The 12,869-nt window shown below is 44.6% G+C and overlaps 1 protein-coding gene across 1 annotated transcript in view; it reads left to right on the plus strand.

Annotated features, from left to right (window-relative positions):
* The window catches only part of cacna1g (calcium channel, voltage-dependent, T type, alpha 1G subunit), a gene marked incomplete at its 5' end in the record, with an annotated part of 205,250 nt that extends 193,934 nt beyond the window's left edge, over nucleotides 1-11,316 (plus strand). Inside the window, 4 exons of the mRNA XM_079182289.1 lie at nucleotides 110-262; nucleotides 6,317-6,524; nucleotides 6,799-6,968; nucleotides 9,964-11,316. Coding sequence (XP_079038415.1) covers nucleotides 110-262; nucleotides 6,317-6,524; nucleotides 6,799-6,968; nucleotides 9,964-10,926 — 1,494 coding nt within the window. The 3' untranslated portion in view covers nucleotides 10,927-11,316. The remainder of the gene's footprint in view (nucleotides 1-109; nucleotides 263-6,316; nucleotides 6,525-6,798; nucleotides 6,969-9,963) is intronic.
* Nucleotides 11,317-12,869: the final 1,553 nt, after the last annotated feature.

Raw genomic sequence — 12,869 nt, forward strand, 5'->3', positions numbered from 1 at the left:
CTGTCTTGACTTTTTCCCTTTCTTCAACTTCTTCTGTCCCCTCCTTCTCTTTTTGTTTTCTTTCTCTGCTCCTCTCTCCGCTCTGTCTTTTCCCTCTGCATCATCTAAGTTTGTCCAGCGGAGAGCGCAGTTTGACTCGGCCTCCCTGGTCATCCAGGGTTCAATGGAAGGAGAGTTGAGCTTGATGGACAACCTGTCTGCCTCCATCTGCCACTACTACGCGCTGCCCCCCAAGCCCCGCAGGCACAGCAGTGACGAGAAGGTCAATAATCAACCAGAATGATGACTCACTTCCTCCATTTCATACGTCCAGTGGGTTTTATTTTTTTTTGGGAGGGGCTGCACAAGCAATCATGAAAAAATGAAAATTACAAAGCAGAAGTTGCTGCTGATTATGAAGAACAAACCCCAAAACATTACAGACAGCATTCTTTTCCTTTTACACAAGGGTGAATACCATAACATGCCTTGTTTTCAACACAGTTAAGGACTTTCTTAAAATGAGAGATAATGCCTTTCAGGGGTCAGTTCATCTAAATCACAATGAATCCCATTTTCTCACTTAGTGGTTTTCAGCCCAGGTTTTGAGATAATTTTCTTTGACAGCACTCCAAATGCATTAAAGGTGAATGGAATTTTAGTTTTTTAGCTGTTTTTGTGTTACCAATTAAATAACCGCATGTTCTTTCAGAAACAATGCCCTGGCCACTCAGGATAATCCACAGACCCACAGAGAGATGCCGCGGTTTTAAACGTAATTTTCCAGTGCTGTGAGCAGCACAAACAGTTTTATTGACCTCAGTGGGTTAAAACCAGTCCTTATTGTTTGGATCTTCGGAACTGAAAAAAAATCACAGCCAGCACCTTTAGTTGAATCACGAAAAGACCGGCATAATTCCCCGTTTGCCGGCTAAACACTGCTGCTACGGATGTCCTGTGTCTTTGTCATCTGTTTCCTGGTGAAAGGGGGGGTCAACCTAACTTGTGGGACCCCGTCGGGAGGGGGTCAGACTTTTGATGAATGGAATTTTACACACAGGGGTGCAAGGCGTTTTTTCAATTTTTACCGGCTAAAGACTCAGTCAAACAACACCAGGCTTCTACTTCCGCATTACTGAGACTCTGACGCGTCTAAAGAGGTGTCATTTTCTAAAATTGACCAATCATAGGCTTGCTGAGCTTCCAATACACACATGAAGACTGGAGCTCAGACGAGAATGGATACATGTTTTACAGCCTTAGAGAGGATTCTGGCTCTCAAAATGATGCCAAACTGCTGTATTAGGATAGATTGAACACTATTAGTGATAAAACAAGTGAAATATATATAGTTATATAGTATATACAATTAGAATAGAACAGCTGCTTCCAAAATGAGAATTTAGCTTGACCTCGCGTGACCTCTCCGTACTGAAACCTCTATATCTTTGGCCTGCTTCACTTTATCAAAGCCACATTTTTTTTGAGACTACTGACATGTTGTGCTATGATTTGGGATAGTTTTTAGGCTAGCCAGGGCCTCATTTCAAGAACAAAATAACAATAAAAGTGCTTTTCTTCAGGCAAACCTAAACATTTTCAATTTGAGCTGTGTGCCATCTTCATTTAGTGTTAACCAGTAACATATATACTGATATTTACACATCTGATCAAATCTCACAAGTGTTTCTGTTATTATAACATCTAAATTATTAAAATAGACCTTGTAGTTACAGAACTACAGTCTTTTTAGTATGGGTATGCAATTTTCGAGCAGAGGCCTAAAAATAGGGCTAGGTACCCAAAGGTGAGATTTAATTTGGGTGAACTGATCCTTTAAATGAAGATTAGATAAAGATAAAGAAGAATTGAGTTTGGTTGACTCTTGAAACAACATATTTTATATTAAGACCAGGTGAAACTATCTCACCATTATTGGCAGAGTTTACCACTTATTTAATAGAAAATGAAATTGTATGACTCAGTACCAGACTAAATCACTTAAAGATGAATAAAGTTTGTAGCGTGCAGAATTCCTGGCCTACACAGTAAAAGACGCTTATGCAAACATTTTGTACACAATAACCCGAGAACTTCGTTTCATAAAATTCATTGAAAAGCATGTGATGTTCTGCACATATTGTGCAGCCCTACAGCCATTACCGCTTTTGTACTGGCATTCCTTCCCCCTTTCTAACCAGCCCTGTTGCCCACCACAGTGCGGCACGTCATATCCCGCCTTAGCTATGATCTCATTCCCTAGCTCACTTTACATTCATTCGTGCTTGGCAGGTTTTTTTGGTCTGGTTCAGCAGCCTCAGTGACATGGTTTAGATTTTGCTCTGTCTCCTTGACACAGCTTCGTGTCTGTTTGTACATCGTGCGTGGCATGTTTGTGTGTTTGTGCGTGCGAATCCCTACTTTGCAAAACCGTCTCCGCAAAGTGATCACACCCTTACACACAAGTCTGCAGAGTAATGGCTCAATAAGCTATGGATCACCGCGTCACTGAATTATGCATCTTTGTGCCTCTTTTCCTCATTTGAAGGCAAATTTTGGCCAAATACATTAGCATTACATAAGCCCATCTTCTAAAAGCTTTAAATGGGTCAGAGATGTCATTACAAGATGCCACACAGGCCACCTCTCCACTTCGGATACACTCTCTGCTCGGATGGCCCATTTTCCTGTCAAAAAGCATTTCCCCCGTTAAGCAGCTACAAAGCCCAAAATACAGCAGCTCCCCTATACAGAAAATGCTGCAATTTAGTGTGTGTGTGTGTGTGTGTGTGTGTGTGTGTGTGTGTGTGTGTGTGTTCATGTTCATGCCTGGACCCTGTCATTACACTGTTTAAAACCCCACAGTTGAATAATAGCGTTAATTTCTTTTAGCTAGGAGGAAAAAAAATTCCCATGAAAGAGAAGACAGACTTAAAACAAACCAGTAAAAAGCACCAATCAAAGAATTTTAAATCAGCGTTAGGACAAGAACATTCAGTTCTCAAATGATCCGTACTACTTTTTTTTGTTAAACGTTGCATGCTTAGTAAATAATCTAGTTAAAAATGTCCCTGTAGCTCAAACCAAGATGAGGGTCCAAAAGCTGTAAAAGCACTTTCACATAAAGCGGTGTGGGTTCTGGGTATGACCCACAATCCGCATGCTCGGCGTCAGTCCGGAACCTAGATAAGGAGGCAGTTTGTGTTATATGACCTCATAGCAAAGACTGTATATAAGAAGTGAACTGTGTGTGAAAAGTGAATTGAGTTAAAGTTCTATGATAGACCAGACAGCACTGTGGTGTCAACCTGTCAATCACAAGGTAGCCCCGCCCTAATCCTACTTCTCTTTATGGTCTATTTCACTCTAAATGGAGCATCATTTACTCAATGAACATCATGCTGTATTAAAGCAGACTTGAACCTAGAGATTGAGACCATAAACTCATGTTTACAATGTTTACTGAGGTGATAAATCAAGAGAGAAGCAGAGTCATTTTCTCATAGATTTCTATACAACCAGAAGAGTCGCCCCCTGCTGGTCAATAAAGAGAATGCAAGAACAAGACACTGATTTTCTAAGAAAAAAACTCAGTAACAATATCAGTAACAATCTGATACACATCACCAGCTGGCTTGAAAAGTCTAAAGATCCTCCTTCCATGTAGTTTCCAGCCTATACATTTTGCTGCGTCCTCCCTCTCGCTCGGCTACATACTTCAAACTTCATAGCTGTTGTTTCAAACGTGTATTCTCCTGTTAGCTACAGGTCTTATCTCTGTGTGTATCGTCCTTATCTTTGTGTGTTGCACGGAGTGTGCGTTTGTTTTCTCTGCTCACCAGCCGTTGTCTCTCCCTGCCTAGATCCCTCTAGCGGAGATGGAAGCTCTGTCTCTGGCCTCTGAGAAATCCTGGTCCCTAGCTCTGACAGACGACTCGGCCCCCGACGATTTTAACCCTCTCTTTCTAACCAGTCTGGAATGCAATGTACTGACAGTTCCTCTCTTTCTCTTTCTCCATCCCTCTTCCTCCTCTGCAGTATCTTGTAGTGTTTTCCTTTCACGGGGCACTTCCAAAGCCACTTTGTACTCCCAACTACTCTCACACACTTGGGTGGAACAGGTTTACATTGACAGGGGGAAACCAAGTGGATGCTCAATTAGCTAAACAGCTCATTTGCAGCGGTAGTCCCAGCGCAATTAAAAATATTTAAGAGGGCTATAATGATCTTTTCTCACATTAATAATGGATCAAATAACTTGTATGTGAAAGGTGTTGCGCTATACTAATGAACCCACAGAGAGTTCCACCCGTATCCTGCATTTCCACTCAGCTTTATTATGTTTTTCAGCTCATTGTTTTTGTATTTCTGAGCCGCAACGTTACAGTTTTGATTAACTCTTCGTGCTCTCATTGTTGCTGCAATAGGCAGCTATTTCCAGCAACAACAAATAGACCAAAAAACCATTGCTGTCACCTACATTTATTATTATTTTTTGTAGTTATAGTGACTCATTGGGCCACATGTGATGAATTACTGTATACCACGACTACAGAATCATGTTCAGGCTTGTTTTTATACAGGTCCAATAGTTTCCTGTAATTTCTTTTATGTAACTGTAAATCCGTCATTTGTTATTACCTATTGGGACAATGGAGAGTTCAGTTGATACACTTCCAATTCAATAATTCATTTGTATTGCTCGCAAAACATTGGGAGTCTTAAAGTCAGTGTAGCAGCATACAGTACACGATTCAACGTATATTCAGAATAAAGTGTCCAATGATGAATATTTAATTGAGATTAACTCAGATCTTTATCTCTATCTTCTCAATAATTAGTTACATATGACATAATTTTTTCCAGGACACTTTTGAGGAAATGACGTGTCTACGCCTTGAATACGTGTCTTATTGGCTGGCACGTGTGAGTTAAAATCCCATCACAGATCAGTTCTTAAGGGCACACACTGTTGCAACACTATTTACTTTATGCCCCGAGGAAAACAAATGGAACCAGCTGCGTTAGGTGGTCATGTTAGCGCAGTCACTCCATTACTCCATAATGTCTGGATCTTAAGAAGAATGGACACCGCTGGAAGGAACGCCACTGCCTCATAGAGTTCTTTGTCAACACCTCATCCATTATGTTCTCCTACCAGGACACGTCCTGCATTTAGACTTATCAATGCATCCTCACACAGGATTAGTCTACACATTCCTCAATGATACTCTGCCCCAGTTGGCTCTGCGGTAGAACATACTTTCTTTGAAAGGACATCTTCCCACTAAATTCAAAAAAATGAATTGAATGTCAACTGGGTGTCAGGGTATAATTGCCACATTAATGATCACTGTATTCACGTGTCTTCCCCAGAGAGGGACCACTGTAACCTTGGCAGTCTCACACATGGAATATCCCAGCCAACACGTGACATGAAATCGCAGTTAACGGGATTGTGCTGGGACAGACGTACACAAAAAAAACAAGAAGTAAGAGAGGGAAGAAGTAAAGGAGTACAAGAGGCGTTGAAAGACCCTGGTGAATCTAACCATGTGCCCTCTTTCTCTTCCCTTTCTCATTCCACCTTTCCAGCCTAATGTGTGTTACTCTCCAGTCCAGTCCAGTAGAGTAGTGCGCCTCCTCACCTGCCAGTTTGCGGTTTTCTCTCCTTTATCTCTCCTCTTATCTCTTAATTTCCCTTCCTTCTCTCTCTCTCACTGTAAACTGATTTCCTTCCTTCTTCTTTTCCTCAGTTTGTTTTTTTCTTATGTGCTTTTACACGTGAGCCTCGTGGTCCTTTCCTATCAGTCTTCCTCTGTGTTTGTCCTCGTCTTCTGTCCTCTGGGGGTTGTGGTATTTTTTTTTTAACTCCTCTCTTGAGTTGTCGTGTGTGTAAAGTGCGCTGGAGCCTCCAGTAGCTCTGTGATGAATGTGAACTGGTTCTGTAGTGGGTCAGACTGCCCCAGCTGACACACAATCACGGAGCAGGCTTGCTTAAAGTGACGTGGCTGTGGGGGGGGGGGGGTTAATGCAGACACATGACACAGAGTGTCTTACGCTTCAAAAATGAAAATAAAAAAAGAAAGCGTTGGGAAATTTCTACCTTGCATGGTCTCGTTTCTGTGATCTGTGGCAGCTCTGTGCCAGTCAACCCCAACATGCAGAGATCCGGTCTGTTTTCTGTGTATGCTGGTGACCACTGCCTCACCTGGTGTCTTAAAAAGATATCAACCGTACATGTGTTAGAAGGAGTGTGAAAGTTCTTTGAGTTGGAAGAGAAGCCCTGATTCATCCGGCCCCAGCGGGACCCTGACTCCCTTGTCTCTTTCCCCAGCCGGAGCAGCTGGATCCTGGGGAGCCACTGGAGGACAACCTGCTGAGTGTCAGGAAGCCAGTGGTGGGACGCACACACTCCCTGCCCAACGACAGCTACATGTTCCTGCCCCTGCAGCCCGTCGGCAACGCGGCCCCGCCTCCGGCACACATTCTAGCACAGACGCAGGGGCCCCAGCACCTACTGGGCACCCACAGGGGCCAATCAGGTAATGTGATACGGTATTTATTTCATTTTAAATAAGCCTCCTGCGACAAAACACAACACCTACTTACTGTTTTGTAATGCAAAACAGTTGCATCTGGGTAGCTCGTTAGGATAGGAGAGACAATGGGAGGCCTTGTAACATTTGGTATTTGTTACATAATGCAAGTTGACATCAACCAAGGAAGATGCAGGTCATTTCCTCTGAGAACTAAACCCACCTGCTGCACCTGTTCTGATGCGTTTGCGTGTTCTGTGCTGTGCTGGTTGATGTGCAGGTTCCAGCAGCTCAGTGCGTTCCCAACCGGAGGAGCGTTCCCAGCAGCTGAACATCCCCGCGGACCTCTTCAGACCCATCAGCCCCCACAGCCACTCCGACTCGGAGAGCATACCGCGACTTCCCCCTCCCAGACGCACACACACACTCAGCCGAACGCTCCGCAGACAGGTGACTAAATCCCACTGTTTCAGATGTTCCCTTTACTCCAAAATCACTCTTATGATCTTCTCCTGTCTGTGTCTGTACTGTGTGGGATGAAAGCTCAGTCAAAGTTATTCATTAGACAAAAAAAAAATGTTGTAACTTTTTTTTTTAAATCTCTTTAAATCTCAGATTTTCCCAACAATTGTGGCCTTTGTGCTGCGGTAGCCCTGAGAGGCAAGTGAGAAAAAAATATTCTGTAAATCCATTTTCTAAGTCATCTTTTGATTTTGACTAAAGCACCAATAATACTTTTTCTAAGTTCCTTTTTTTCATCTGTGAAAACAGGTCAAAAGAATTAGCAGGTGATTTTGTTTTTGTAAGGATCAGTGTTACTGTAATACTCACTGTGGCCACAAGAGGCTGAACTGCCCCACGTTTTAAATAGGACTGAAAGCGTTAAGATATATATAACGGATATATACTGAAACATAAGTTACATATATTGTGCTAGCCAGTTATTTAACATGACTGTCATGTCTTTCTTTTGGCTAGAAATGTATTTTAATAATCATGAATCTGCTGTTTGGGAAAACAAGAATGCTTTTAGTCTTATTTTGAACATTGGGTGGTTGTGCACTTCAGCCTCCTGTGGACAGAATCCGTATTACAACAACAAACACTATGAAAGATTATCCTGGCAAAACCTCTTTTCCAGCTGTTCTTAAATCATAAACACACGAGAGAAAACACTTCAGATCAGTCTTAGAAAATGTATCAACACATCTTCTCACTTGCTTCTCAGGGCTTGCGTGTCTTGACACCTTGTTGCAGAGAGAGAGAGACTGGTTGAGAGCTTTCCTAAATCTCTTTCCTCGTTGCATGTTCTAAACAGTTTCACTTTTCTCCCTCCTTCTCTCTCCCCTTCTTCCCGGTATTCCTACTTGTTGTTAACTTATCTGCTGCCTCATTCTCCTTTTGTGGTATCTGTTACTCTCTGATCTCAGCTCAGTTGGGCCCAAAAGCCGCCCGACCCCGAGCTACTGCTCAAGCACAGATACTCCTGTTTCTGAAACTGCAAAACAAGCCGCAGACTTTAGCTACCACTGGGCCTTTCAGAAACAATGGACTCCATGTTCATCTTCCAAGAGACAACCAGATTAACGCAGACACACACACAGGCTTCCCTCCCTTTTTTTTCTCCCCCCCTCCTCTGTCACTCATTTGATTTTTGTCTCCTGCTAACCATCAGCCACAAAGCATCTCCAACTCTCTAACAGGTAGCTCTGCCGGTAGGACGTCTCACTGGGACTTTGAGGTTATTCACTCTTCTACACTCTGATACGAGCAGCAGGAGCTATAGGTGTAGCATCGCGTCAGTGGATTTCGGTAGCCGAGTGATAGAATGTATTCAAGCCGGACAAAGATGCCGTTCGGCTTAGACATTTACCCACAATGCAGTGCACTTACGACATTACAAACCATACGACTCAGGGGATTGCTACAGAACAGGCAGCGAGTGCTGCCCATTATGCATTTGCCCATTTTGTACATGCAGTACCACAGTGATAGAGCACTTGTGAATTTTCTATTGACTAGTTTAGTGCTTTAACGGCATATAGTTGTGAACTCTATTGCAGTAGTTATTGCACTTAACCCCGATATTGCTTAAAACAGTGTGACAGAGTGAGCTTTCCTCCGTTATGTTCCAGTTATTCTTTGTTACTTGGTGGTATTTTGCTGTGGCTGGTGATTAGGCCGGGCCTGGTTGTGATATCTTTGACCACAAGGTGTCTCTGTGGTCCCACCACTCGGGGCCTGAGGCAGGGACACCCATGAGTCCAAACATTTCTCAAAGCGCTGTGCCCCTTAAACTCATGCATGCCCGGCTTCCTCATTCCTACATAATTCTGGTCGGTGAGGAACATTTTATGAGTTTTAGCAACCATTGGCGCTTACTAAACCTTCCTCGTCCTACAGTAGTTGCATGTCTGGCTGTTGGCCTCACACCCTGTAGATGGTTTTGCTCAGAGGCGAGGACGACGGCGGGGGAACCACTCGTCAGAATTCGGTTGTAAATTGAACTGCAAAAACTGCCGCCGCCGACGGTTTACAGGGTGTCGAGTGAATGGTCAAAGGTTCGCGGGTTAGGTGGTCTGGTTCAGAGTTCACTGTGTATAGCCAGCGCTCAATCTGACGAGTCCTTCTGTCCAACTAAGAAAACATCAGTGTCGACTTTACTGATGGTGAAACACAGATATGAGCTTCTTACATGGAAATAGCATTCATGTCAGTTGGTGCCTACTATTTGGAAAAACCTCCTGTGACGTATTAAATGTTAACATGACTTACAGGGAAAACAGTCAATATTTATTTATTTCCAACAAAGTGAAGGGTCATCTTTGATCACATCCTTATACAAACAGAAAACGGTGGGGAGAGATCGTCCAGGACAATCTTAGTCGTGATGTAGAGAGTTTAAATAGTTCATTTCTACAGTCATCACGACCCTTTAAAGAGCCCCTCCTGCCTGTTTTAAGGTCAAATAAATAAAATGATATTCTGCTTTCAATCAGTATTGTGTATGATATAGGTTTTCAACAGAAAAGTTTGATTCTTTTTAGTTAAACATTATTTAAATTACATCTACTCCTTCTACCGTATCAAAAACATCCATAATCTATAAATATGCAAAACAAATGTATCAAAAAAAGTGTAACTGTGTAACTGTAGCACGGTCAATTAATAAAACAAGACCAAAGTTACTAAGTTAAAAACAAGTTACCCAACAGACTCTGTGAATAAGATGGCCAGATGGTGAACTTTGACCCAAACTACTGCTTCTCACCCTCATCACCTCAGAATAACTAGTCTCCCCTCCCCTCTCATCTCCCCTGATCCCCCGTACCCTCGCTATCCCCCATCTCCTCCTCCCTTTCTTCACTGCACATTTACCTCCATCTCCTCACCCTTTTCTCCTAAATACCCCTCCACCCCCCCCCCTACATGCCCCGTCTTCCAGGTTGCCGTGTCTACTGATTCTCAGGAGGCCCTGTGCTCAGACGGAGGGGAGAGCAATGAAGGACTTGTCAATGTGGCCTCTCTGGACCTCCCTCCATCCCCCTCCACCTCTCCCTCCCCCTGCTCCCATCATTATCAGCAGCCCGCTCTCTGCCTGGTCCCCGCCACACCCGGCGCCTCCCCTAAACCCTCACGCCCCAGCAGCGTGCACACCCAGCTTCATGACCAGCACTGCCTCGCCTCCCTCTCCCCTACTTCCCCCTCGCCTCCTCCGCTCTTACCAGCCAGGCCGCACCAAGAGGAGGAGGCCTCGGCGGATCAGGAAGTGTCCCTCATTACCAACGCGGTGTTGGCCGGCAGCGGCGGCGGCGCCGCGGAGGCCATCGGCGTCGGCGGTGCCGAGGCTTACGGCAGCTACGCCGGCGGCCAGGAGAGCCGGAGTCCAAGCCTGAGGCAGCTGAAGAGGTTCCACAGCGCTGAGACGCAGGGCCCCAGCGCGCCCCCGCCCCGCCCCCGCCCTCACTCCTGGTTGGACGACCCGCGGTGTCACTCTGTGGAGGCGCGCGCCTCGGTGGAGTCCGGCCCCCAGCGCGGCACCACATCCACCTCCTCCGGCTTCGTGTCGCGGGCCAACAGCCTGCAGATCCACAGCCGGACCCCCACTCAGACCTCGCTGCCCTCACCCCGACACAAGAAGAAGATGAGTCCGCCCTGCATCTCTGTGGACCCCCCTGACGGACAGGAGGGCCTCTACCCGGGACTCGGGGGCATGGGGCTGGGGGGATTAGGAATGCCCCCTCCTCTGCCCAGCAGGGACACCTGCCTGAGGAGAAGAGCGCCCTCCAGTGACTCCAAGGACTCCTTTGACCTGGGAGTTGGAGAGGGTTCGGGACAGGACGGAAGCTCCCCAAACCCCAACACCAACCCCAAGCTACTGACTCTTCCCAGAGAAGACAAGCCCTGAGCACTGAACACTGATACAACGATACACACACACACACACACACACACACACACACACACACAGCTGGACGAATCCTTCACACACACAAACACACGATGCACACTGTGTATCTGTGATGGTGATAGTTCTAGTAATAATGCTGTAGAGAGTAATAAAAGGTAAAACTACAACAAACAGTAAAAACATCCTTGGTTTCATAAGGAGTGCAGTGCTGTAGTAGTGTGACCATCCCTTGTCTTTGTATTGTTACTGCCAAAAGAACCAGAGAAGAAGAGAACACAGGAAACAACAACACAAACATGATTGTTTCTCTTCTGCTGCGTCTGCATGCCACTGGCTGCAGCTTGACCCCATAACCTCTGGAGTGACATCAGCCCCTGGGATTTGGCGCCCTCTGTGGTGGCCATCTGAACTGCCTGGTGTTGCACAGGGTGGGCTTTGCCCGATCAGTGGAGGTACAAAGCAATATGAACGTTTTAGAGACACTATTTTCTTAAATTATTGGGCCATAGTGTTTGTACAGGATGTTGTTGGTTTTTTTTCCATTCGATTGTTTTTTTCATGTCTTTATTTGTGAATTTCTTTGTTGGTTCTTTTCATAATGGTTTGTCTTTGTCCTTTTTTTTTTCAATGTAGGATATTTCTAGCTCTGTTGGTTTACTGAGGAAAGTGAATGTTTTTCAAAGTGCTGAAAACCATGTATTTGTAGGAATAATATATAAATATATAGATATATATATATCTATATATATCTATATATATAAAAAAAAACAAGTCATTAAACTGAGTTTGGATTTTTAAGCACACGCATTAGACTGTGGTGGTTTGATTGTTAGAGGTTGCGCTTGAAGTTTTTTCCATTGATTGCTTGATTCCACTGAGACCGCAACGAGGTCTGCGGGTCATGAAGACAGACGAGAACAATTTCAGAAAAACAGCAATTTAAAATTGATTCGACAGTTATTGTTTTTTTTATAACCTTTTCCTCCAAAACTTGGCAAAGCAGTGGATCCCCGGTGGGGTTGAGGCGGCTCTGGGTGACTCAGCAGAGCAACTTAGTACGGTACCCACCTGTCACTCAAAGCAGCCGTGCCCTCAAAGATGCACTACTATAGAGACCAAAACAGTTTTGAAAGACAACCTAAAAGGAAGTTGACGGAAAACTCACTTGTAATGTTCACACGCACCTATTACAGCCATCTCGACTGCAAACCTTCTGCTCGCCACGGTCATTAATCTCCATCACAGTGAATGAATGAGCGTAAACGGGGTGAATGCACTACAGGAGTCTCATTTTCAGTATGAGACGAGGCGAAATAGAAGTTCCCTGGAATTAACTCCAAATATTAGCGTGTTCGTAGCTCATGAATTGCTCTGCATCACAGTAAACCTGTCGATGTGGGCGATATAATTAAGGGGGAAACACAACAGATTTCACCCATTGTACACAATACACACGTTGGGGAGTACTGCTGCATGTGGGGACAAAGTGGTATAAAGCCTTTTGTGGCTCCAGGGGAAGCTTTGGGAAGTCTGATAAAGTGCCTCAAGTGATGTCACTTGAGTCCGTGTTGGTTGAGTCTGAAGTCAATCAGGAAAATGTAAAAAAAAAAAAAAATATTTGGGGATGTGGCGTTCGAAACAGACCTCTGTAGCCCGCTCCTCATCCCAGCTTGAGGCTACATTAGCTGCTGCTAGCACAGACGAATCTCCAATCCAGCTGTTGACGATCAGGTTGCATTGTGGGTAATGTAGGCGCCAGGTTTTGACAAGGACGAAGACGGAGTGGAGTAAATCGAGACGTTATCTGCTGCATTGATTTTGTGACTTATTATTTTCAGCTGTCCACCGTGAGTCCGACGATGTTGTCGGGAGTGCAATGTTAAATTGAGGGAGTACTCTTTTGAAGCAAGACCTGGTCCCATCACATCCGTCCAGTGGTA

Source organism: Pholis gunnellus, assembly GCF_910591455.1.
Source record: "Pholis gunnellus genome assembly, chromosome: 21".
NCBI classification, from domain to species: Eukaryota; Metazoa; Chordata; class Actinopteri; order Perciformes; family Pholidae; genus Pholis; species Pholis gunnellus.